Raw genomic sequence first — 22444 nt, 5'->3', positions numbered from 1 at the left:
GCTGTAGTTTGTTGTAGAATGAGAGAAGGAGAGATAACTAGAGAGAGAGAGAGAGATCAGATTCACACCAAGAAAAAAAACAGAGAGGCCGGCATCACCGCCCCTTTCGAAATCCTCTATTATTTTTTTCTCTCTGACTCTCTCCGAGATCTTTTTCTTTCCCTTCTTCTTCTTCTTCTACTACTTTTTATTCCGTTCTATGGAGTACTGATCGTCCTTTTCCTTTTTTCTTTTTTCTTCTATATTACGGATCTCTTTTCTCCTATCTCCCTATTCCCCGCATAGCTAAAGTGGTGGCTTACATAACCTTGAACCGCTCATTTTCTTTCCCCCTTCCCGACATTCAAGGTTCCTTTCTATTATCATCCCCGATAGACTCGGGACTCTATTTATTCCCGACTTTTCTTTCTTTGATTTCCCCCGGAATCACCTCATGTCGCCATAATTGAAGTATTTGATCTTTTTTTTTCCCCGGTCAGGACTATTCGGTGAGTGATCTTTGATCTTTTTGAACTTATGTTTCCCCCCATCTCCGGAACCCTATCGAATTTACCAGTGGCCTCGTTGCTTGTCGGATAATCATTTGATCTTCGCCCTATATACGAGAAAAAAACGAAAATTCCGTTCCATCGAAACACCTTTCAATTTAATATGATATTCTGATCTCGTTCAGCAACTAACTTTGGTAGGGCACGATGGCTGGCGCGGACGAGACACTCGTAGCCGCGACTGCCGTGCTGCAGAATCTGGCAAGAGACGAGCCTACCTCCGGCTCCTCTTCACCACCATTTGATTTCCAATTATCATCTGCCAACGGTGCCAAATCCACCAAACTCCCCGGAGAACATAGCCCTGCAAAGGCAGCCTTCGAAGCCGAGCTTGAGGCCTTGGTCCGCCGTGTGCACCATTTGGAATTCCAAGCTGTCAGTCACCACATATTCCCCGACGATCTCCAACGGCAGACGGACTCCCCTATTGGGGAGCCGTCTGCTGAAAGACCCAACGAGAAGAATCCTGATTTCTTAAGGACATTTGGGCTCTCTCGTCTCGCGTCCGGTCAAGGTTCTGACTCTTCTTCTTGCCTTTTACAGCAGCAAAAAACCATTCCTCAACCACCGGTGGAGAATCTCGACGATCGCCCTCTGGAAGATATTGAGGAATACGACTCCGATGACGACGATCTCGGTACCCGCATCGTGCGGGAGGAGGATATAAGTTTCCTCCGCAACCATGTACAGAAGCAGGCCGAGGAAATCAGCTCCCAGAAAGATATCATTGCCCAGGTCCGCGATGAATTGCAAAAACAGGAAGAACACACTCGCCGCGCTCTCACCAAGGTCGAAAATGAAGATGTTGTTCTTCTGGAACGTGAGTTACGCAAGCACCAGCAAGCCAACGAGGCCTTCCAGAAAGCCTTACGTGAAATCGGGGGTATCATTACCCAAGTTGCCAATGGTGATCTCTCCATGAAAGTCCAAATTCACCCGCTGGAGATGGACCCTGAAATCGCCACATTCAAACGTACAATTAACACTATGATGGACCAACTGCAAGTCTTCGGTAGCGAGGTGTCTCGTGTCGCTCGTGAAGTCGGTACAGAAGGAATACTCGGCGGACAAGCCCAGATCACTGGCGTTCATGGTATCTGGAAAGAACTTACTGAAAACGTGAACATCATGGCCAAGAATTTGACGGATCAAGTACGAGAAATTGCTACTGTCACCACAGCTGTTGCCCACGGTGATCTTAGTCAGAAGATTCAGAGCCAAGCCCAAGGTGAAATTCTCGAATTGCAACAGACTATTAACACCATGGTGGACCAACTCAGAACATTTGCAACCGAAGTAACGCGAGTCGCGCGTGATGTCGGTACAGAAGGTGTACTCGGAGGGCAGGCCCAGATCGCAGGAGTCCAAGGCATGTGGAATGAATTGACCGTAAATGTCAACGCTATGGCCAACAATCTCACCACGCAAGTGCGAGATATCGCTACCGTCACAAAGGCTGTCGCCAAGGGTGATCTTACACAGAAGGTCCAGGCCAACTGTAAGGGTGAAATCGCAGAGCTGAAGAACATTATTAATTCCATGGTGGATCAACTACGACAATTCGCCCAGGAAGTCACTAAAATTGCCAAGGAGGTTGGTACGGACGGCGTTCTCGGTGGCCAAGCTACTGTAAATGATGTCGAAGGAACATGGAAAGATCTGACGGAGAATGTCAACCGTATGGCCAACAACCTGACCACCCAAGTGCGTGAGATCGCAGACGTCACCACCGCCGTCGCTAAGGGTGACCTTACCAAGAAGGTCACCGCCAACGTTCAAGGAGAGATTCTCGACCTTAAGAGCACCATTAACGGCATGGTGGACCGACTCAACACATTCGCTTTTGAAGTCAGTAAAGTGGCTCGCGAGGTCGGCACAGATGGTACCCTTGGTGGCCAGGCCAAAGTTGATAACGTGGAAGGAAAGTGGAAAGACTTGACCGACAATGTGAACACCATGGCGCAAAATTTGACCTCTCAGGTCCGAAGTATCTCTGATGTAACGCAAGCTATTGCCAAGGGTGACCTCAGCAAGAAGATCGAGGTGCACGCCCAAGGAGAGATCCTCACACTCAAGGTTACCATCAACCACATGGTGGGTCGACTCGCTAAATTCGCTACTGAGCTGAAGAAGGTCGCCAGAGATGTCGGTGTTGACGGCAAGATGGGTGGCCAGGCCAATGTAGAGGGCATTGCTGGTACCTGGAAGGAAATCACCGAGGATGTGAACACCATGGCCGAAAACTTGACTTCACAAGTGCGTGCTTTCGGTGAAATTACCGATGCTGCCACTGACGGTGATTTCACAAAACTGATCACTGTCAATGCATCCGGTGAAATGGACGAGCTGAAGCGAAAAATCAATAAGATGGTTTCCAACCTGCGTGATAGTATTCAAAGAAATACTGCTGCCAGGGAGGCTGCCGAACTTGCCAATCGCACCAAATCAGAGTTCTTGGCCAATATGTCTCACGAGATCAGAACTCCAATGAACGGTATTATTGGAATGACCCAGTTGACCTTGGACACGGATGATCTCAAGCCGTATACCCGAGAGATGCTGAACGTCGTGCACAATTTGGCAAACAGTCTGTTGACCATCATTGACGACATTCTGGATATCTCCAAGATTGAAGCCAACCGAATGGTTATCGAAAGCATTCCTTTCACTGTCCGGGGTACTGTGTTCAACGCCCTCAAGACGTTAGCTGTCAAAGCCAATGAGAAATTCTTAAGCCTGACATATCAGGTTGACAACACTGTTCCCGATTATGTCATCGGTGATCCATTCCGTCTTCGCCAGATCATTCTGAACTTAGTTGGAAACGCTATCAAGTTTACCGAGCATGGTGAAGTCAAGCTCACCATCCGAAAGTCTGATCGCGAGCAATGCACGACTAACGAATACGCCTTCGAGTTCTCCGTTTCTGATACTGGTATTGGAATTGAAGAGGATAAACTCGATCTCATTTTCGATACCTTCCAGCAAGCCGATGGTTCAACCACCCGGCGATTCGGTGGTACTGGTCTAGGTCTTTCGATCTCTAAGCGGCTCGTCAACTTGATGGGCGGTGACGTTTGGGTCACCTCAGAGTATGGACATGGAAGTACCTTCCACTTCACCTGCGTCGTGAAGCTCGCAGACCAATCTTTGGGCGTGATTGCCAACCAGCTCTTGCCCTACAGAAACCACCGAGTGCTGTTCATTGACAAGGGTCAGAACGGCGTTCAAGCGTCCAATGTCATGAAGATGTTGAAGAAGCTTGAACTAGAGCCTTTGGTAGTGCGGAACGAGGAGCACGTTCCACCACCCGAGATTCAGGATCCCTCTGGAAAAGAATCAGGCCATGCATACGATGTTATCATTGTAGACTCTGTGGACACTGCCCGCATCCTGCGTACATTCGACGAGTTCAAGTATATTCCGATTGTTCTGGTCTGTCCTTTGGTGTGCGTGAGCTTGAAGTCGGCTCTCGACCTTGGTATCAGCTCATACATGACTACCCCATGTCAACCGATCGATCTTGGAAATGGTATGCTGCCGGCCTTGGAAGGACGCTCAACCCCGATCACCACAGATAATTCTAGGTCATTCGATATCCTTTTGGCTGAAGATAACGACGTGAACCAACAACTCGCAATGAAGATTCTCCAGAAGCACAACCACAACGTGTTTGTCGTCGGCAATGGTTTGGAAGCCGTTGAAGCTGTCAAGAAACGTCGTTACGATGTCATCCTGATGGATGTTCAGATGCCAGTCATGGGTGGCTTCGAAGCTACCGGAAAGATCCGCGAATATGAACGCGAAAGTGGACTCCAGCGCACTCCGATCATTGCGCTCACTGCTCACGCCATGTTGGGTGATCGCGAGAAATGCATCCAGGCCCAGATGGACGAGTACCTGTCCAAGCCACTCAAACAGAATCAAATGATGCAAACTATCCTCAAATGCGCCACCCTCGGCGGCTCGCTGCTGGAGAAGAGCAAGGAGTCGAGAATCTCTAGTAGTGGGGAAATGCATCCCAACTACTCCATGCCTTCCGACAACCAAAATCAACAACAGCAGCAGCAACAACAACAACAACCCCAGCAGCAGCCTTTGCCGCATCCTACTCGACCAGTTGTAGAATCCCGGTCTATAACTTCCTCCGGTTCTATCGGCCGAGGGAGCGTCGTCAGTCCGGCACCACAAGAGAAAGACGATGAGATGATCGATGAGCGGGTACGTTAGCTGTATGTTAAGATCCTGTTAAGTGTTATGAGATTGGCTAATGCTTTCCCTAGGCATTGCTGCGTTCAAACAGTACCTAGTTGTTTGCATATTGAGCATTTATTTTCCTCGCGGATCGGATTCGTGGCCGTTGATACCCTGTCTATATGAGCCATCTGTTATCTTTATCCTGCGTTGACTCCATACCCCCCTGCGTCTTTTGATATCTTCGATTCTACTATGCTATCTCTCTCTATCTCTCCGCCGCAACCTCCATCATCGCATTCGCTTGTTTTTTTCCCTTGTTTGGTTTCCCCTCTTGCTTGGAGGTGGTGTTTGGCGCATACTACGATGGGACTTGATTTGATATATAAGGAAGTCCGGTGACCGAATTGGGGAGTTTTCACTCATCAGAGGGGCGCTATATTTTCTTCTTTTTTCTCTTTCCTTTTTCTACAAGGGATTGAAATTCCCTCCCTTTTTTTCCATTGCCTCTCGCTTGTTCTCTTCGGCCCTGATACTGAAGCCCCCTTCTCTTCATTTCCATTTTTGGATTGTATTGTATTTAGTCGTGACTTCTTGACAATACCAGCCACAGCCATTATTTGGTGGTGTGTTTACATTTTCTTTTTCTTGCTGTTGGATATATCCCTAGATCCAATCGTGATATACTCTCCTTTGTTTCACTGGGTGTTCACTGAAAGAGTATGGCATATCTATAATTATATGCAGAATTGTTGGTTACTTTGGGGGCTGTTGATTAGATACCAAGCCTCAACTTCGCGGCTTTGGAAGATCCCTATTCGCAAGCCCTAAGGGATAGGGAACTTCCCCTACACAAAGGGCAATCCACGTTTCTAGGATCCGAATAGAGCTTAATATCGGCACGTGTGGTATGTTCATTGTTAGCGCCATCGTCTCAATTGGCACACATCAAGCCTGAGGATCGATAATCTGGGCCAAGATTTCAACGGATATCTGGGGCTGTATAATGTAAGAAACAAGGGAATTATTACATTAATCCTCGAATAATGACTATGGAGAGGAACAGCTATCAGTAATATATCCCAGTAGCCCCCAACCTCTACTAGCCCTTAGACAGACCTGTCGTTCCTATGCCTGAGCGCAGATAGGAAACTCAGATCTCTACACTCATGGACCCCGCGTACCTCCCAATTTACTTCATCCTAGACTCCTGATCGATCACCAATTAATTAGTTTCTCTCAAGTAACAGATTCATCCCCAGGCCTCAACGCGCCGGATTAGGACTCTCTTCCCCGCAAAGGGAGTCTCGAATTTGCGGGGAACCCATTGCAACCTTGCCTCGTCACCACGGCAGCTCTCGAAGTTTGTTTGATTGAAATGCAATGATCTACTATCACCCCAGGCAAGCGATAGCAGAGGGCACTCACCCCCCACGCCTAATATCCGGTGCGTTACTAAGTTGCAGTGCTCCCCCACGCTAGAAGCTTGTATCTTATCTTGACCATTTTGTTATCTCCGCTGGCGTTGTATATGTATACCTATCGGCTTTGGAGAGGGGCTTGGTAGTCTATACTAACCTGTTTTTTCTTCAGTGGATTCGAATCATATATCATGGCGCAGAATACAATATACGGCATTTCCAACACCGAACATAACCCGAATGAACATGACGCTGAACAGACCAAAGACCCAGACGGGGCTGGCGCTCCCGAACTTGCAGAGGTGCACGATCTGAGGTTTGTCTCGCGGGTGCCTTTATTTCCTGCTGTCGCTAACACCAGTAAAAGAAAAGGCCTAGAACAGCGCCATATCCAGATGATCGCATTGGCAGGCACAATCGGCACTGGTCTATTCCTCGGCTCGGGACGAGCTTTGGCAAATGCCGGACCGGCGGGTATCTTCATGGGATATACCTTCATGGGTATCTTGATATCGGGCGTCACTTTATCCATCGGAGAATTGAGTGCCCTCGTTCCACTTAGTGGAGGTGTTATCAGACCCGCTGCTTACTTTGTGGATCCTGCTTTCTCCTTTGCGCAAGGATGGAATGTCACGTATCAGTATATGATATCAATTCCTGCCGAGATCTCGGCAGCTTCGGTCATTGTGCAGTATTGGATTACTCTTAACAATGCTATTTGGGTTACGGTTTTTAGTGTTGTTCTTTTTGCGAGCAATCTCTTTCTTGTGCGCATATATGGTGAGGTGGAGTTTTCCCTTGCTATTTTGAAAATATGTTTGATTGTTGGGATGAATATCATGGTATGTATGAGGCAGATGAGGTTTAACCACTGCGTTGACGTTTCTATAGGGCCTGGTCATTACTGCGGGAGGCGGTCCTAACCACAAACCGATTGGATTCAAATACTGGCATGAGCCTGGGCCTTTCGTGCAATATCTTGGCGTACCAGGATCGCTAGGTCGGTTCATGGGCTTTTGGACGGTTTTTGTTAATGCCGCATACGCCTATTCCTCAGTCGAAACCATTTCTATGGCAGCCGCAGAGACATACGCACCTAGAAGAAATATTCCCAAGGCTGCAAAGAGAGTATTTGTTAGAGTTGCGCTGTTTTACGGTATGTCGCATCTTTCCTGTCTATTGTACCGTCTAACCCGGAGCTAGTCATTTCTATCTTCATGATCACTCTTCTAGTGCCCTCAGATGACCCAATGTTACTAAGAAGCACCGGAACAGCCGCCCAGTCACCATTCCTCATTGCAGCAGAGAGAACCGGAATAAGTGTAGTGCCTCACATTATCAACGCAATCGTGTTAAGCAGTGCCTGGAGCTCGGGCAATTCGAGTAAGAATTCCCCTTTATAGCTTCCTCTCAAAACCTCTGTAAACTAAATCACAACCTAGCTCTCCTCAGCGGCTCCCGAATCCTCTTCGGTCTCGCCCGTGAGGGCCAGGCACCCGGCCTTCTTGCCCGTACAAGCCGCTGGGGCGTACCCTACATGGGCGTTCTCGCTATTGGGGTGTGGATGGTCCTGGGCTATATGTCTGTCAGCTCCACCGCTGCAACTGTGTTTACCTGGTTACAGGACTTGGTTGCTTGCGCGCAGATTATGAGCTGGATGGTTATATGTACGACGTACCTGCGTTTTTACTATGCTATGAAGAAGCAGGGTATTTTGAGGAGTAGGCTGCCGTGGGCTGCGCCGCTGCAGCCTTATGCGGCTTGGGTGACGCTCGTCTCGCTTGCGATTATCTTGCTTACCGGGGGCTATACTACTTTTATACATGGACAGTAAGTATGATGGGGTTGGCTGCTGGTACAATTACTCATTGTTGATTCTAGCTGGTCTACTGAGACCTTTATCTCTGCTTATCTTGATATTGTAATCTTTGCTGCTCTTTATCTTGGGTATAAGATTTGGTATCGGACTAAGATTGTTTCGTTGGATGAGTTGCCTGTTGCGAGGTTTGTGGAGATTGCGGAGAATGACCCTGATCCACCGGAGCCTCCTGAGTCGAAATGGTCAATGGTGAATATTCTGTGGGGGTAGAGAAAGAGAGGTTGTGAGATATGTATTGCCCTCAGCCCATGCGTTGATCGTGAATCTTGATCATAAATATTTACTATATAGCTGCTCAGTTTCCGGGAATATCAGCTGAGATGCTGAGATGGGTCTCTATATTGTCATCAAGGAGTTCCCGTATGAGAAAGTGAATATAGGCGAATGAAGAAAATTACTAGGGCTTTAGAATATTTCTTGGGGTCGTTCTCCAAAGATCTCATTATGATCATTTGACCATTTTGGTCACTATACTGACTAGCAACCTTCTATGTAACATTTGGGGGGCATTGTAAACACATTTTGATTAGCCTCTCAAATAGCAAGAGGCCAATAGCCCACTGGATATGAGATATGATGAGAAACATTGATAGCTTTTAAAAACACCAAAGCATGCCCAACTCCGAAAATCTGCAAAAGTGCAGGAACCGTGTCGTATCTGAAGAAGCATGAAAACAAAAGAGAAAAAAGAATAGATGCCCAGGGAGAAAAATTTAATCGATATCCATCTGCTCCTCAACCCCGCCATCCACCAACAACTTGGCCTTCTGCTTCTGGCGGATTCTCTCCTCGCCGTGAACTCTGTTGGAGACCTTGCTCTGTTCGGGAACCATGGGTTGACCCTCTTCGCGCTCGCGGAGTTCCTTGCGAATGAGGTGCTCGCCCTCGTTGACGACCTTGCGGTCTGCCTCGCGCTGGCGCTCGCGGGCAATCTTGCCGGCCAGACGACGTTTGGTGAAGACACGCTCGCGGCGGGCTCTGATCTCCTCCACTCTCTCCATGGCGGTGATGGTCGCAGTGACCAGGTTGCGGTCGTACTTGATGGGAACGTTTCTCTTTTTGGCGAACTGGGACAGGACAAGCGATGAGTCCACGATCATCTCCTTTCCGCTGGCGGCACGGTGAGTCTTGGTCCACTTCAACTTGCGAGGCTGACGCTTCATCTTGAAGTTCTTGTGGCACTTAGACCGACAGAAGCGGAATTGTCGGGCATCGTTGCGGACGAATGTGATTCCCTTACTCGGGAATGCCGGGCGGGAACAGAAGTGACAAGTTTCAACACTATAGAGAAAAGGGGATATATCAGTATAAGAGATTCCATAGATTATATATTGACAATAAGTTATTATCAAAACTTACCGCATGACTGTAGACTTGGGTGTTGGTTATTATGTCTTTCGTTTGAGTCGCAAGAAACTTTTTCTGTAGCTGGGCCTGAATGGTGGAGCAGAACAACGCTAAACCATTTTAGGTAGAGTGCGCTGACTTTTCTATCCCGACGCCTCTCCGTTCCCCATTTGCTTCCCTTTTGATCCTATCCAGTTCATCAATTTATAACAATGGCTTCTGCTCTTGCTATTGGTTTCGGTATTGCTACTACGGCCTTTTTGGTAGGTGAAACTATTGTCATTGATCTTGACAAAAATGGAGAACTAATTGACTGTTTATAGGGCCGTGCTGGTCTGGTCGCCTATCGCCGCTCTAAGGGAGGTCTCAACGCTGCTGGAAAGGCCTTTTATAAAGGGTTAGTTACCCCAAAGTCCAATACTTTGGATTCATTGGATGTAGTAATAGCTGATGATGTATAGTGGATTCGACCAGCGCATGTCCCGTCGCGAAGCCTCCCTGATCCTCCAACTTGCGTATGTACCACATGTTCCTATCTTGAATGATGAACCCAAAAGACTGATCACTGGTTTTTAAGTGAGCGAACCCTGACCAAGGAAAAAATTCGCAAGAACCACCGCCAGCTCATGCTCCTCAACCACCCCGATCGCGGTGGTAGCCCATACTTGGCTACCAAGATCAACGAAGCCAAGGAATTCCTCGATAAACATGCCTGAACCTTTGTTTCAATTCATTCTTTTATTACTTTTCAGGCAATCATGTGTGAAAGTCTGAAATTTGAGTCTTGACACCTCCATACTTTTGGGCTCATAGCGTGGCGTTGGTTTGGCATTTTACAAAGACCAGGAACTTCGGACTTTGTTGTATTTATATGCAGTTTTCTTTTACATATCCTGAGATCGCCGCTCTTCAAATGTACTTTTATTTATAACCCTTCCAAAGGCGCAATATGTCGATCTATACTGCTTCGATACAAGCGAGGATATCAAGTACAGACCGCAAGATACGTACGTCCGTTGGACATATGTACATATGTCCAAAAGTAGGCTGCTAAGTGACGTATATTGGTCCTACCCTACTATATTACTTCACACCCTCGCAAAAAGATATACACTCTGGAATTAGTTGCACAAATTAGAGCGTCAATAACCTATATATGTAGATAATCGCTGAGAAGTGTTAATTTCTTTTTTCTTGATTGAACGGAAGTACATTCTCTTTTCACCCGGATCGGACGAACTCGACCGTCAGACTTTCTCGGGTACGGAGTACGCGGATTCCGTTTGTCAGAGCCAAGCTATACTTCCTTTTCCCTTCAAACAATTTCAATCCTTTCGCATTCGCATTCGTGTTCGACTTGAGTCATTTATTTCCTACGGACACGAGGTCTCTTTTCGTTATCTCCGAAAAAAATCCTTGACTCGGAGGACTCTGGTTTGATGCGTCATCCATTTTCATAAGGCTCCCACTCTTTTCTTTCAGTTCCAAAGACTATGACAGCCTCTACACCAAGCTGTGCATAGCTCCACGAAAACACGAAACCATCTGAGCACCTAGACACTCCCGGGGCCCGCAGTCAATATTACCTAACACCGCCATTGCCTCCACCCCGCGGAGTTCTCCCGCTGCCCCTCAGACACAAAATGGATATCGGGGACGATGATTTGGGCTTCGAGATGAACCCCGCGATGATGCACCAAACACCACAACTGTACAACTATGATAATTCTCAGATGCAAGGTGCTCCTGGAGCCATGTACGATGATTCGTCATTGGGCGCGGGGGACGAGACCAACGATGCGAAGAGGCGGAGGATCGCGAGGGTGAGGATCATACGATCGGTGATTTTGAGAATCGATCTAATATAATGGGAACAGGCCTGCGATATGTGTCGGAAGAAAAAGATTAAATGCGATGGCAAAATGCCGAAATGCTCACACTGCATCAACTACAAGAACGAATGCATCTTCACACAAGTGGAGAAGAAGCGCAACCCTCCAAAAGGGTATGAATATTCAATTTTGCATTGGTATCATGGTCTGACAGATCTTCAACAGTGCTAAATACATCGAAGGACTTGAAAACCGCCTAGGGCGCATGGAATCGTTATTGCGATTATCGGGCCTCTTGTCAGAGGATGATGGCGGCAAGACAGATCTCGGGACATTGGAAAAGCGACTCGCCGATCGAACAAACGCACTAAACGCAGCGAAAAGCTCCAACAAATTCATGGCGCAGGCAGCACAGCAGGCCCCGAGTTCCCACCAAACTACTCCCCGGATGGACTCCCACTCCAGCCCTCAGACGGCTGCCACATCACCGGAATCACAAAAATCGGAAACCGAGGTTGAAGCTTTGTCGGATATGATGTGTTCTTTGGTGACGAATAATTGCGGGGAGACTCGGTATATTGGTAGGGTTTTGGTGCACCAATTCAACACCACTGGACTAGGCTAACACAATGGTAGGATCCTCATCTGGGTTCTCAATATTCTCCCCAAAAGGCATTCAATGGGTCAATGAGAAGACCGGCGACACATCATTCCAGGACATGATCTCATCGGCGTATGTCGACGATAACAAATGGATGTACTGGAAGCCCGAGATCTTTAGCGACATTTTCGCCAGACGGGTCTTCAAACCTCTACCACCAAAGGATGAAGCTCTCTCGCTTTTCAAAGATTTCTTCGAGAACTTCAACTGCATGTTCCCGTTGTTCCACGAAGCCACGTTCATGCATTTGGTGGAACGACAATACTCGCGCGATCCCTATGAAGGCTCAGGCTGGTGGGCAAGTATCAATGTTGTTCTGGCCATCTCTCACAGGCTTCGTGTTATGAGCAATTTGGTGCCGCACGAAGAAGATAAAAAAGCTTGGCTGTACTTGAAGAATGCCATGGGCGTTCTGACTGAGCTCACAATGCGCAACACGGATCTTTTGAGTGTACAAGCATTATTGGGCATGTCTCTTTTCCTTCAGGGAACCCCTAACCCGCAGCCTGCTTTCTTCCTTGTTGCTGCAGCAATTCGATTGTCGCACAGCATTGGTTTACACAAACGCGGTAGTGGCTTCGGTCTTAACCCAGTTGAGGTTGAGCAGCGGAAGAGAGTGTTCTGGATTGCTTATCTTCTTGACAAAGAGTATGAAGCTTATATATAACATTGGTGATTTGAGCTATGCTGACCGATATTTAGCATCTGCCTACGGTCCGGTCGACCGCCAGTGCAGGATGACGATGACATGAATGTCGACCTGCCGAGCGAGGACCCGCCAGATAATGTTGGAAACGTACCACTCTCCGACGGTAGAAGCAAGTTCAACCTATTCCGGTCACTCTGCGAATTCGCTACCATCGAGAGCCGTGTTTACAAGCGACTGTATTCCGCCAAAGCATCGAAGCAGTCTGACGGTGAATTGCTCAACACCATCGGTGAGCTTGATAAGGAGCTGGAAGACTGGAAGGATAGCATTCCTATTGATTTTCGACCTGAATTCGAGATTCAAGCCACCCACACTCCCCTCATCATTCATGTCGTTGTCTTACACTTCGCTTATTACAACTGTTTGACTACCATTCATCGGATGTCTGTGCACCATGGTTATTGGACAAGCCGTTTGTCCAACTATGCCATACAAGGACTCAATGCTCGACCCTTGAACCCCAGGGTCTTCTTGTCCGCAGTTCTGTGCGTCACTGCCGCCAGAGCATCCATTAATCTGATTAAATATATCCCCCAAGGAGACTTTGCTTGTGTTTGGTATGTTTCCGTTAAACAATGATGAACAAAAATTCAGTTTGCTAATTAGATTCCAGGCTGATTCTTTACTACCCGGTGTCTGCTCTCGTCACTCTCTTCGCCAACATTCTACAGAATCCTAACGATGCTCGTGCTCGGTCCGATGTTAAATTGATGAACGTGGTAGTCAACTTCCTCTCCACCTTGGTCTCCGACGAATCCAACGGCAGCATCAAGCGTATGCTTGGCCTCTGCGGTGAATTTGAGCGAATCGCCAAGGTCGTCCTAGACAAAGCCGAAAAAGAATCTCACTCCCGAAAGAAGCGCAAGAACGCCCCAGAAGATTCAGGCGAGCAGTCTGACGGAGAAGACCAGTCAACCTCGCCATCCGCAAAACGCCCACAACCACCACCCACATCCGCAGCTTTCTCTCCTTCCGTATTCACAAAGCCTACCGCAGCTCCCTCGCCCGGGACAGCTAGATCCTTCTCCGGCACTGCGATACCCCCGACAAGTGGCATCCCCACCGATCTCCCGAGCAATGTTCATTCCATGCCTGGTATTGGACAGGATTTCTCGGACATGCTGAGCCCTGAACAGATGGCTGGCGTTGGGTTCCCCGATCAGCCCCCCTTCAGCACCGCCAGTCCCGGAATTACACCTTTCCAGCAGCCATTTGTCCCTCAAGATCTGTGGCAGATGCCCATGACAATCGAATGGGATTGGGCCGAGATGTCTACAAACTTCCCTCCTTTTGATGGACCGGGCCCTGGTGGTCCGCCAATAGGACAGTGATGATGATACGATGGAGCAAACCTGATACACCTTATTTATGGAGTTCGCAAAGGTGCAATTATTTTTGTTATTTTCGCGACGACCTATCTCCTCTCGACGAACTATCTCTACACCTCATGTATATTGAAGCGCCCCCCCCTCTTGTTTTGAAACTGTCTGCATGGAGTAATTAGGATAACCAACGGTTTTCGTTATACAGCGAATGGCGCAAAGGTGGGCCATCTTATTGGCATATGTATAGAGATGTCTCCCATCGAATTAAAAAATTTTAAACAAGTTAAAAGGACAAACTGAAAATTACTGCAGTCATATTGTAGAGTAGTACGTATTAACGGAGTTTAAACGGGTTTAAAGACAACCCTTCCATACGCTTCCCGTACGATGACTCAGCCCCGGATAAAAATTAGAACCGAGAAGACGGCGTCACTCGGAGTCGGATGCCCCAGAGAGCTTCGCAACCCCCCAAGCTCAATTTGGCCCCCCCCTACGCCTCCTTTTGATGGTTTGTCCATTCATTCATCACCTCTAAACTCGATTGATTACCTTTTACCCCCGCCCACGTAGCCCTCGGGGCTCCCTCTCCTCGACCATGGCCAGCTTGCTCCGTCGGCCAGGCAATCTCGCTAACTACTCGAGGAAAGCCGCGGAATTCACCGGTCGCACGGGACTAGCCTCTGTGCGTGCACAACAATCAAGACTCTCATCTCTTATATCACACCGCGCTAGAACCTACTCCACGCAAGGTCCCGGTCGCCCGACACCAGACAACAAGGATGGACACAACGATCAGAACGAGGCACAGAAGCCTAAGTCTGTTCTGAGTGATTCGGAATTGAAACGCGTGGATGAATGGCTGGAGGGTATGGATGAGGTGCGACGCACCCAGGTTCGGTCCTGGCTCATGAAGAATGGTCTTCCCGAGGAAGTAAAGCAGCACCTCGACCCGAACCACCCCCCAACCTTGATGGACCGTGTTAGGATGATGCGATTCTTGTGGAACGTTACGACCTCGGACGAAACAATCGCCAAGCTACAAGAGAAGGACAAGCAGGACGGTAATTCGTTCAGCTTCTTCTCTGATAAGCCGCAGAGACAGGACCAAGAACCGAATAAGGAAAACAACCAACAACCTAGTGGACAATCGCCAAAGGACCCCAAGGAGGATAAAGACTCCAAGAACAATGCCCCTAAGAAGGAGGAGCAAGGAAAGAAAAAGCAGGACGACAAGAAGGGCAAGGTGCCCCCGAACATGGGCAAGGTCTTCGAGTTCCGTTTCGATCCCGCTTCTTTCTTGATTACCTCTCTTATCACATACTACGCCTACCGCAGCATCTTCCCCGGCGAGTCTGCCGGCAGGGAAATCACCTGGCAAGAATTCCGAGCGGACTACCTGGAAAAGGGCCTCGTTGAGCGACTGACCGTCGTGAACCGTAACAAGGTTCGCGTCGATCTCAGACGTGAAGCTGCTGCTCAGGTCGATGCAAATGGTCAATCCGCTACCAGTGTCTTCTTCAGTATTGGTTCTGTGGACAGCTTTGAGATGAAACTCGAGGCTGCGCAGTATGAACTAGAGATTCCATCCGATGAACGTATCCCTGTCGCCTATCACGATGAAACCCCCTGGGGTGGTGTCTTGATGTCCTTTGCTCCTACTGTACTCTTCCTTGCTGGTATCTTCTGGATGTCGCGCCGTGCTGGTGGTGGCGGCGGCGGCCAGAGTGGAATTTTTGGCATTGGAAAGAGTCGCGCCAAACGCTTCAACCACGAGACCGACATTAAGACAAAGTTCGCCGATGTTGCAGGCATGGACGAAGCCAAAGTTGAGATCATGGAATTCGTCAGCTTCCTCCAGCAACCCGAGCGTTTCGAAAAGCTGGGTGCTAAGATTCCCCGTGGTGCTATTCTCTCAGGCCCCCCGGTACTGGTAAAACACTGCTCGCAAAGGCCACCGCTGGTGAATCTGGCGTGCCCTTCTACAGCGTCAGTGGTTCCGAATTCGTCGAAATGTTTGTCGGTGTTGGTCCGTCTCGTGTCCGCGATCTGTTCGCCAATGCCCGCAAGAACACTCCCTGTATCATCTTCATTGATGAAATTGATGCTATTGGAAAATCCCGCGCCAAGTCCAACGTTGGTGGCGGAAACGATGAGCGTGAAAGTACCCTCAACCAGATTCTCACCGAAATGGATGGTTTCAATACCTCCGAACAGGTCGTCGTTCTGGCCGGTACCAACCGACCGGATGTGCTCGACAAGGCTTTGATGCGTCCTGGACGTTTCGACCGACACATTTCCATCGACCGTCCTACCATGGACGGCCGTAAGCAGATCTTCCGCGTTTACTTGAAGAAGATTGTCACCGATGAGAACCTGGAGTACATGGAAGGCAGACTCGCAGCTTTGACTCCTGGATTTGCTGGTGCTGATATCGCTAACTGTGTCAACGAGGCAGCTCTTGTTGGTAGGTTCTCAACTATTCTTTATGTAATATTCCTGATTCTAACTATTTTACAGCTGCTCGTGAGAACGCCGACAAGGTCATCATGAGACACTTTGAGCAAGCTATCGAGCGTGTGATTGGTGGTTTGGAGAAGAAGTCCCTTGTGCTCTCCCCCGAGGAGAAGCGCACTGTCGCCTACCACGAGGCCGGTCACGCCATTTGCGGTTGGTACTTCAAGTGGGCCGACCCACTTCTCAAGGTCTCCATCATTCCTCGCGGACAAGGTGCCCTGGGCTACGCTCAATATCTTCCCGCAGGCGGTGACACTTACCTGATGAATGTCAACCAAATGATGGACCGCATGGCCATGACCCTGGGTGGTCGTGTCAGTGAGGAGCTTCACTTCGACACCGTGACCAGCGGTGCCAGTGACGACTTCAACAAGGTTACTCGCATGGCTACTGCAATGGTCACCAAGTTCGGCATGTCCTCCAAGCTTGGATACATCTACTACGAGGATGACGCGCAACAACAGCTTCACAAGCCCTTCTCCGAAGATACCGCCCGCTCTATCGACCTCGAGGTGCGCCGTATCATCGAAGAAGCTCACACTCAGTGCCGCGAACTTCTGACCGAGAAGCGGAAGGAGCTTGGTATCGTTGCTGAGGAGCTTTTGTCCAAGGAGGTCCTAGGCCGTGACGACCTCATTCGTCTCCTTGGCCCTCGTCCTTACCCCGAGTCCGGCGAATTCGCCAAGTACTTCGACGGTAAGGGTGGACAGACCATTGCCCCGCCTGACCACCAGGGTCCTGAGCAGACTTCTGGCAAGGATGGCCGGGACGAGACTCCTCTTCCTCCTTTATAGAGAGGTGTCTTGTATGTATTGCTTTGGTTTGGTTCAATTTTGGGAGGAATGATATCACTGTAGCCTCTCCTTTTTTGTATTTATGGATTGCATCTTTTTTCTCCCCTCTATCTTCTCTTTTTCTCTACCCTCACCCATCACCTTTCTTCATTTCCGTCATGTCGCGCTAAATAAGAAGACCGTTTCCTTGTTTTTTATATCTCATATTCGTTCCTCCTGTCCAGCTCCGTGTCTATCTATCTGGTTCTTTCCTAATTGAACCGAGTGTATAATAGGGAGTTTTGTTAAATCTTTGAAGCTTGTGTCAGAACTTGTCTCTTCTATAGAGAAACTCATATCAGTAAGCCCCGTAGCTGAATTGTCTCAAACATGTCTCCCATCCTTTGTTGGGCCTACAGATCACAACCTTCCATAATTGAATGTGCGTCTCAAGTGATATATTGCTCTAAATATGAAGACCAACTATCTAAAAAAAAACCGAAACTGAAAAAGAAAGACTCAAGACTCCTTAGCCCACTGCTCCCCACTCCACAACTTCGCAGTCGTCCAAAGCCAATAATCCCTCCCCTTAATCAACCACACCAAGAAACTAGGCAATTGATAACCCATCGCCGCCCCAACACCCTTACTCTGCCCAATCGGAACAAGTTGTGTCTCACGAACATCCTCTTTAAACACCCGATCCTCCCCAGTCCCAAGCAAATCCCGCTTAACGTTCGCCGCGAGAACAGGCACAGCACTAAGAATACCGTGCACAGCAGGCCGTGCGTACGATGCCACATCACCAATGGCATATATCCGCGGCCCGGCCTTATCGACTCGTAAAGTAGATGGATTCGTCTCAACACGTCCATCTATCAATAAAGCCGCATCCACAAAACTGGTGTTTGGTCTCGTGCCCGTGGCAGGAATGTAAAGATCGGCTTGGAGCGTGCTCCCATCAGCGAGGGTCAACATGGCTCTGGAACTCAATGCCCCCTCCAGTCCAGCATTGGCTGGTTCCACGGCTACCACTTTCTTGTCTTTGATGACCGTCACGCCGAGCTGCGCAAGGAACTTCTCAGCCTTGGTCGCTAGGCTCTGGCGGAGCGTGGGCAGAATCCGTGAACCGGATGTTACTACTGTGATTGAGACCTTGGGGTTTTCTAGCTTGGAGCTAAACCACCCCGCTCGACCGTTGAGGTATTCGCCTAGTTCGCCGGCTGTTTCGATGGCGGTTGGACCTCCGCCTGATATGACGATGTGTTTGGCTGATGGTAGGGCTTCACGGAATGCAGACCAGCTTTTGCGCAGATGGCTTTCATCGTCGTTGCTCAATCCATGGAGTGGTGAGGGTGTTGATGCGCCAGTTGCGATGACGAGGGCATGGAAGGGGATTATTGACTCGGTTTGATCACTAAGTTTGACTGAGACTAATCGACTGGCGTGATCTAATCCAATGGCAGCTCCGCGTAAAAGATGGAAGGCACCAGCTGGATACTGCTTGAACTGGTCGGCGATGTTCACCAATAGCTTGTCTTGCTGCAATAGATCGTCTGATATCAATGCGCGGGGACATGCTGGTCGACAGAGGATTTGGGTCGAAATGCTAACTAGGGTGACTTGATAGTTGGCTTTTTCAGGAAGAGTGGGAATGACATGTTTCAATAGATAGTGTGCAATTGATATGCCGCCATATGAGCCTCCTAGAATGAGTACGCTTTTCTTTGACACGGGAAGATCGCTAGCCATTTTGTTACAAAGACTTGAAATTGGAATTGAACTTTCTACATCGACAATCCTTTATACCATATCACGAAATTGATATACTGCTGTGTTGCCTGGTTTGATACAGTTGAGGCGTTGATGAATGGAGTTAGCGTCGGTGTTCGATGACAGGAGACTCGCGACAAGTATAAGGCCGAAGGCCGAACGGGCGCTTATAGTTTCATGTTGAGCGCCAATCTGGAGTCCCTTGATTTTGCAGCATACTATCTGTACTAAGACGTTTTATTGGCAAGGGAATCTATATGTTATCAGCTGGATCGGTTCAAATTGTAGAACTACAGTGATGGTTGGCCTGATATGTGGTCAGATGAAGATTTAATATGAAGAGTACATGCGCGGTTTCAAATTAGGATTAAAGGAGCTATAGCACTATGTTTAGGAAATTTTGTCCTAAACAAACACATCAAATCATCTTCTCAATGAACGAGACATTTGATTTCCAACATCAGGATTTGTAGAAGACATGGTTGTTATCGAAGCAAAGCTTTGTTTACGTAGGTGTTTCATAAACCGCGCAAAGAAGCATCTTAAGGCAATGTAATGAGAACAAAGACCGTTGGTTCCTTTGTTAGATACTGAGACATGGCATTTACCGACCTAAACGTACCCAAAAGCAAATTCGTAGCTCGTTCCTTCAACCTTGTGAATATTTCATTGCAACTTCACTTTTGGAGATACCACCACTGGTTTCAACCTAAGCAGAATGAACGCATGCGACAGAACCAATAGCAGGGAAACCATCGAATTGAGTTTGTTGCGTCCTCCAAACAAGAAGTCAAGAATTCAAGCTTCAGAAAGGTATCTTGACTCATCGGAGAAGCCAAAAATCCCCGTGCTTCGAGATGAAAATGGCCGGGACCTATTGAGCGACGAATCCGAGACTGGAGACAGCATTTCAGTCAATAAGCAATGGTCGAGTGATACCCTACGCAGGTTGGATCATTACAGTTATGATTCAGCCAGCGTCCTTCTTTCCAGTCCGATCCGGAACTGGAGCGCTTTCATCCGCAAGATCCAACCCAACAAAAGCAGTATGTCAAGAGGTAAATGGAATCTGACGTCAAAAACCGAACTCATCGAGTACGAAGAAATTCGACGAGGTCTCTCGCCCGGTTTTCCATCGCGATTTTATGGCCCCAAACTGGCAAAAGAGAAGCTCCTTGGCCCAGAGAACTATAAGGATTGGGCGGCGACAATGGAGAAGAAGCTCAGGCAGTGCGGCGAAATATGGGGGCTCGAATCCGATATTGTGCTTGCTTTAGTGTACGGTGACTTCAACAGGCAATGGCCGCATATCAACTCAAATGTCTGGATGATGATTTTCAGCAATGTGTCAGAGTCACTAAGAAATCATCTGAGCGCGTTGGGAACTATGGATGCCCGAAAAGCATGGCAATTTTTAGAGAAGAGGTGTGGAGGAAATGTGCCTTTGATAGTACGCTCTGTTGATGGTGTGCGCGATATCATGAGTATCAGGTATGAGGAGTGCAAGTCCCTCAGAGAATATCTAGACAAGATGCTGCTGTGTGCCCGTGCAATTGAATGCAAACCCTGCGGCGAGAAAGAAAGGTCTCGATACTGCCGGCATTGCGGAGGGAAAGACGGCCACGGAGGAAAACGCTGTCACGGGGGTAATGAATGGCTGTGGTGTCAGTTTATACTGGTCAATCTAGGCCCGGAATGGCAACCGTGGGTTTCTGCATTGGCAGAGAAGTGCAAAATTGGAGAGCAAATGGTTGGTGCGATCAGTAGCTTCAAGAGACTCTTTCCGATCATTGAAGCGGAGGATGCACGTCGTATACAAGCTTCTCGTTACACGAAGCGTCGCGAGGAATAAATATGCTTTGGAAAACCTGTCAATCGATTTTTATGTCGTTGCAAGCAGATGTTAGTGTCTGAGCGTGTTGAGAAAAAAAAATGCATTGAATAAATTGGATGTTTGAGGTAGGGAAGTAGAAAAAAAAGTAGAAAATCGCAGCAAATTCAAATCCGCCCTTCGAAAACAGCTTCTCCGCATTCAGATTATATGTATATTAATCAAATCTTGACCCTCGGTTTAATTGCTCTTCTTGTTCTCAATCTTGGACTGCACAGCTTTCTTGTTGGCCTTGGTCTTCTTCGCCTTGACAGACAAGCGAGGGAGGAATCTGCCAACGCGAGCCTGGTAGTCACTGTACTCAGGGTACTTGCCAGTGCTGATCTCTTCGGTCAGGCGCGTGCTACCTTGGAAGATAGCGAGATATCCCAAAGCACCCAGCCCAGCCCAATTGAAGTATGTTTCAGTGCGATAGCAGGACCAAAGGTACAGGGTCACCCAGACAGCTTGTTCGGCAACAAAGTTGGGGTGACGCGACCATGACCAAAGACCGCTGACAACGAAGCCCCGCTCGAGATCCTCGGCAGTACATTGATCCTTGTAGGGCTCAGGGATACGCGCGTTGGTCTGGTACTCTTGCTTGGCAGTTTGGAAATTCCACTGTTGGCCATCGGCGAAAAATTCAATAAGAATAAAGAAGAAGATAGCGCGCGAGAAGACCAGGTCAGGAAGTCCGAATTTCTCGGATGTCTGGTTGTATGCCGCGACAACAAAAATGTAGGTTGGGGCAGTGATAAGGAGGAGCAGGAGGGACTGGGCCAGTGCTATGAAGCCGAGGTTGAAGATTGCGAAAACAAAGTTATTGTTCACTTTGGAACGCACGATCTGCCAGCGGTAATCCTCGGAACCGATCGAGTATCCTCCTTTGCGCCAGTAGTTGAAAGTCAGGCGGACCTATCGCGAGAATATAATTAGTGCATGCGCTTATGGTCACTAGTTGAATATCAACTTACACTCCAAAGAACTGTAATAGCAGCAATTGTATCCAAGGTATGAGTCTGGATACCAGACAAACGGGCCCAGACAGCGAAATGCACGTTGTACAGCGCGGGGAGAATGCTCCAAAACCGGTCCACTTGAGAATAGTTTCGGTTGATCTCGGCTGCAACAAAGAAAAGTACAGCTAGGACTCCGCCGAAGGCCAGCGCAGAGACCAGTGGGTTTGTGGCCAGATAAACAGCTTGCAAGCTATACACATCGCGACCAGCTTCGTACAAGCTATCGGGCAACCATGGCAGCTGGGATAAGTAAGGACGAACGGTGAGGTCGAAGGAGGTATAATCCGCGAGGGATTCCAAGCGAGGAATCGGTAAAGAAGCCATTTCTATACGATCGTGCACAATCAAACAGTAGCTGCTGGGGAAAAGAAAACACAAGCCTTTGCTAAGGTGGAGTTATGTTTAGATTACCTCATCGGGGATAGTTCGGCCCGAAAGGGTATTTGTTGCCTCAGGCACTAAGGCGCGTCAAATTCAGGCATCCAGGCGTTGATTGGTTCTTCCCTCGCGTCCAGAATACAAAGATGTGACCGACGACACAATCAAGGCCACAACAATATGAACTTCATGTGATCACGA

At 48.4% G+C, this 22444-nt stretch overlaps 9 protein-coding genes across 9 annotated transcripts; 6 read left to right on the top strand and 3 right to left on the bottom strand.

The window, feature by feature from the left end:
• Positions 1-695: 695 nt before the first annotated feature.
• tcsC (putative two-component osmosensing histidine kinase (Bos1)) lies at positions 696-4858 on the top strand (the record flags this gene model as incomplete). Its single annotated transcript, XM_057241074.1, has 2 exons — positions 696-4769; positions 4832-4858. The coding sequence occupies 2 exons, from the start codon at positions 696-698 to the stop codon at positions 4856-4858; spliced, it is 4101 nt and encodes a 1366-aa protein (XP_057096433.1).
• A 1496-nt stretch (positions 4859-6354) lies between these two features.
• On the top strand, positions 6355-8252 carry N7529_005546 (amino acid permease; the record flags this gene model as incomplete). Its single annotated transcript, XM_057241073.1, has 5 exons — positions 6355-7005; positions 7055-7319; positions 7367-7546; positions 7606-7993; positions 8045-8252. 5 exons carry the CDS (start codon positions 6355-6357, stop codon positions 8250-8252), a joined length of 1692 nt encoding a protein of 563 aa, XP_057096432.1.
• Positions 8253-8755: 503 nt separating this feature from the next.
• Positions 8756-9406, bottom strand: N7529_005545 (ribosomal eL24 family protein; the record flags this gene model as incomplete). Its single annotated transcript, XM_057241072.1, has 2 exons — positions 8756-9323; positions 9402-9406. 2 exons carry the CDS (start codon positions 9404-9406, stop codon positions 8756-8758), a joined length of 573 nt encoding a protein of 190 aa, XP_057096431.1.
• A 195-nt stretch (positions 9407-9601) lies between these two features.
• Positions 9602-10105, top strand: pam18 (putative mitochondrial DnaJ chaperone (Tim14); the record flags this gene model as incomplete). Its single annotated transcript, XM_057241071.1, has 4 exons — positions 9602-9652; positions 9713-9786; positions 9851-9904; positions 9967-10105. 4 exons carry the CDS (start codon positions 9602-9604, stop codon positions 10103-10105), a joined length of 318 nt encoding a protein of 105 aa, XP_057096430.1.
• Positions 10106-11032: 927 nt separating this feature from the next.
• atrR (transcription factor atrR) lies at positions 11033-13922 on the top strand (the record flags this gene model as incomplete). The annotated part of the gene is made up of 6 exons (XM_057241070.1): positions 11033-11212; positions 11267-11394; positions 11447-11802; positions 11858-12530; positions 12585-13148; positions 13205-13922. 6 exons carry the CDS (start codon positions 11033-11035, stop codon positions 13920-13922), a joined length of 2619 nt encoding a protein of 872 aa, XP_057096429.1.
• A 589-nt stretch (positions 13923-14511) lies between these two features.
• On the top strand, positions 14512-17224 carry N7529_005542 (ATP-dependent metallopeptidase FtsH/Yme1/Tma family protein; the record flags this gene model as incomplete). Its single annotated transcript, XM_057241069.1, has 3 exons — positions 14512-15707; positions 15833-16380; positions 16434-17224. The coding sequence occupies 3 exons, from the start codon at positions 14512-14514 to the stop codon at positions 17222-17224; spliced, it is 2535 nt and encodes an 844-aa protein (XP_057096428.1).
• Positions 17225-17722: 498 nt separating this feature from the next.
• Positions 17723-18955, bottom strand: N7529_005541 (NAD(P)/FAD-dependent oxidoreductase; the record flags this gene model as incomplete). The annotated part of the gene is made up of 1 exon (XM_057241068.1): positions 17723-18955. One exon carries the CDS (start codon positions 18953-18955, stop codon positions 17723-17725), a length of 1233 nt encoding a protein of 410 aa, XP_057096427.1.
• Positions 18956-19694: 739 nt separating this feature from the next.
• On the top strand, positions 19695-20828 carry N7529_005540 (uncharacterized protein; the record flags this gene model as incomplete). The annotated part of the gene is made up of 1 exon (XM_057241067.1): positions 19695-20828. The coding sequence occupies one exon, from the start codon at positions 19695-19697 to the stop codon at positions 20826-20828; it is 1134 nt and encodes a 377-aa protein (XP_057096426.1).
• Positions 20829-21047: 219 nt separating this feature from the next.
• Positions 21048-22189, bottom strand: N7529_005539 (DUF1295 domain protein; the record flags this gene model as incomplete). The annotated part of the gene is made up of 2 exons (XM_057241066.1): positions 21048-21761; positions 21821-22189. 2 exons carry the CDS (start codon positions 22187-22189, stop codon positions 21048-21050), a joined length of 1083 nt encoding a protein of 360 aa, XP_057096425.1.
• Between the last annotated feature and the right edge of the window lie 255 nt (positions 22190-22444).

Source organism: Penicillium soppii (assembly GCF_028829465.1).
Source record: "Penicillium soppii strain IBT 18220 chromosome Unknown utg000005l, whole genome shotgun sequence".
NCBI lineage: Eukaryota > Fungi > Ascomycota > Eurotiomycetes > Eurotiales > Aspergillaceae > Penicillium > Penicillium soppii.
This window is presented reverse-complemented; position numbering and strand designations above follow the sequence as displayed.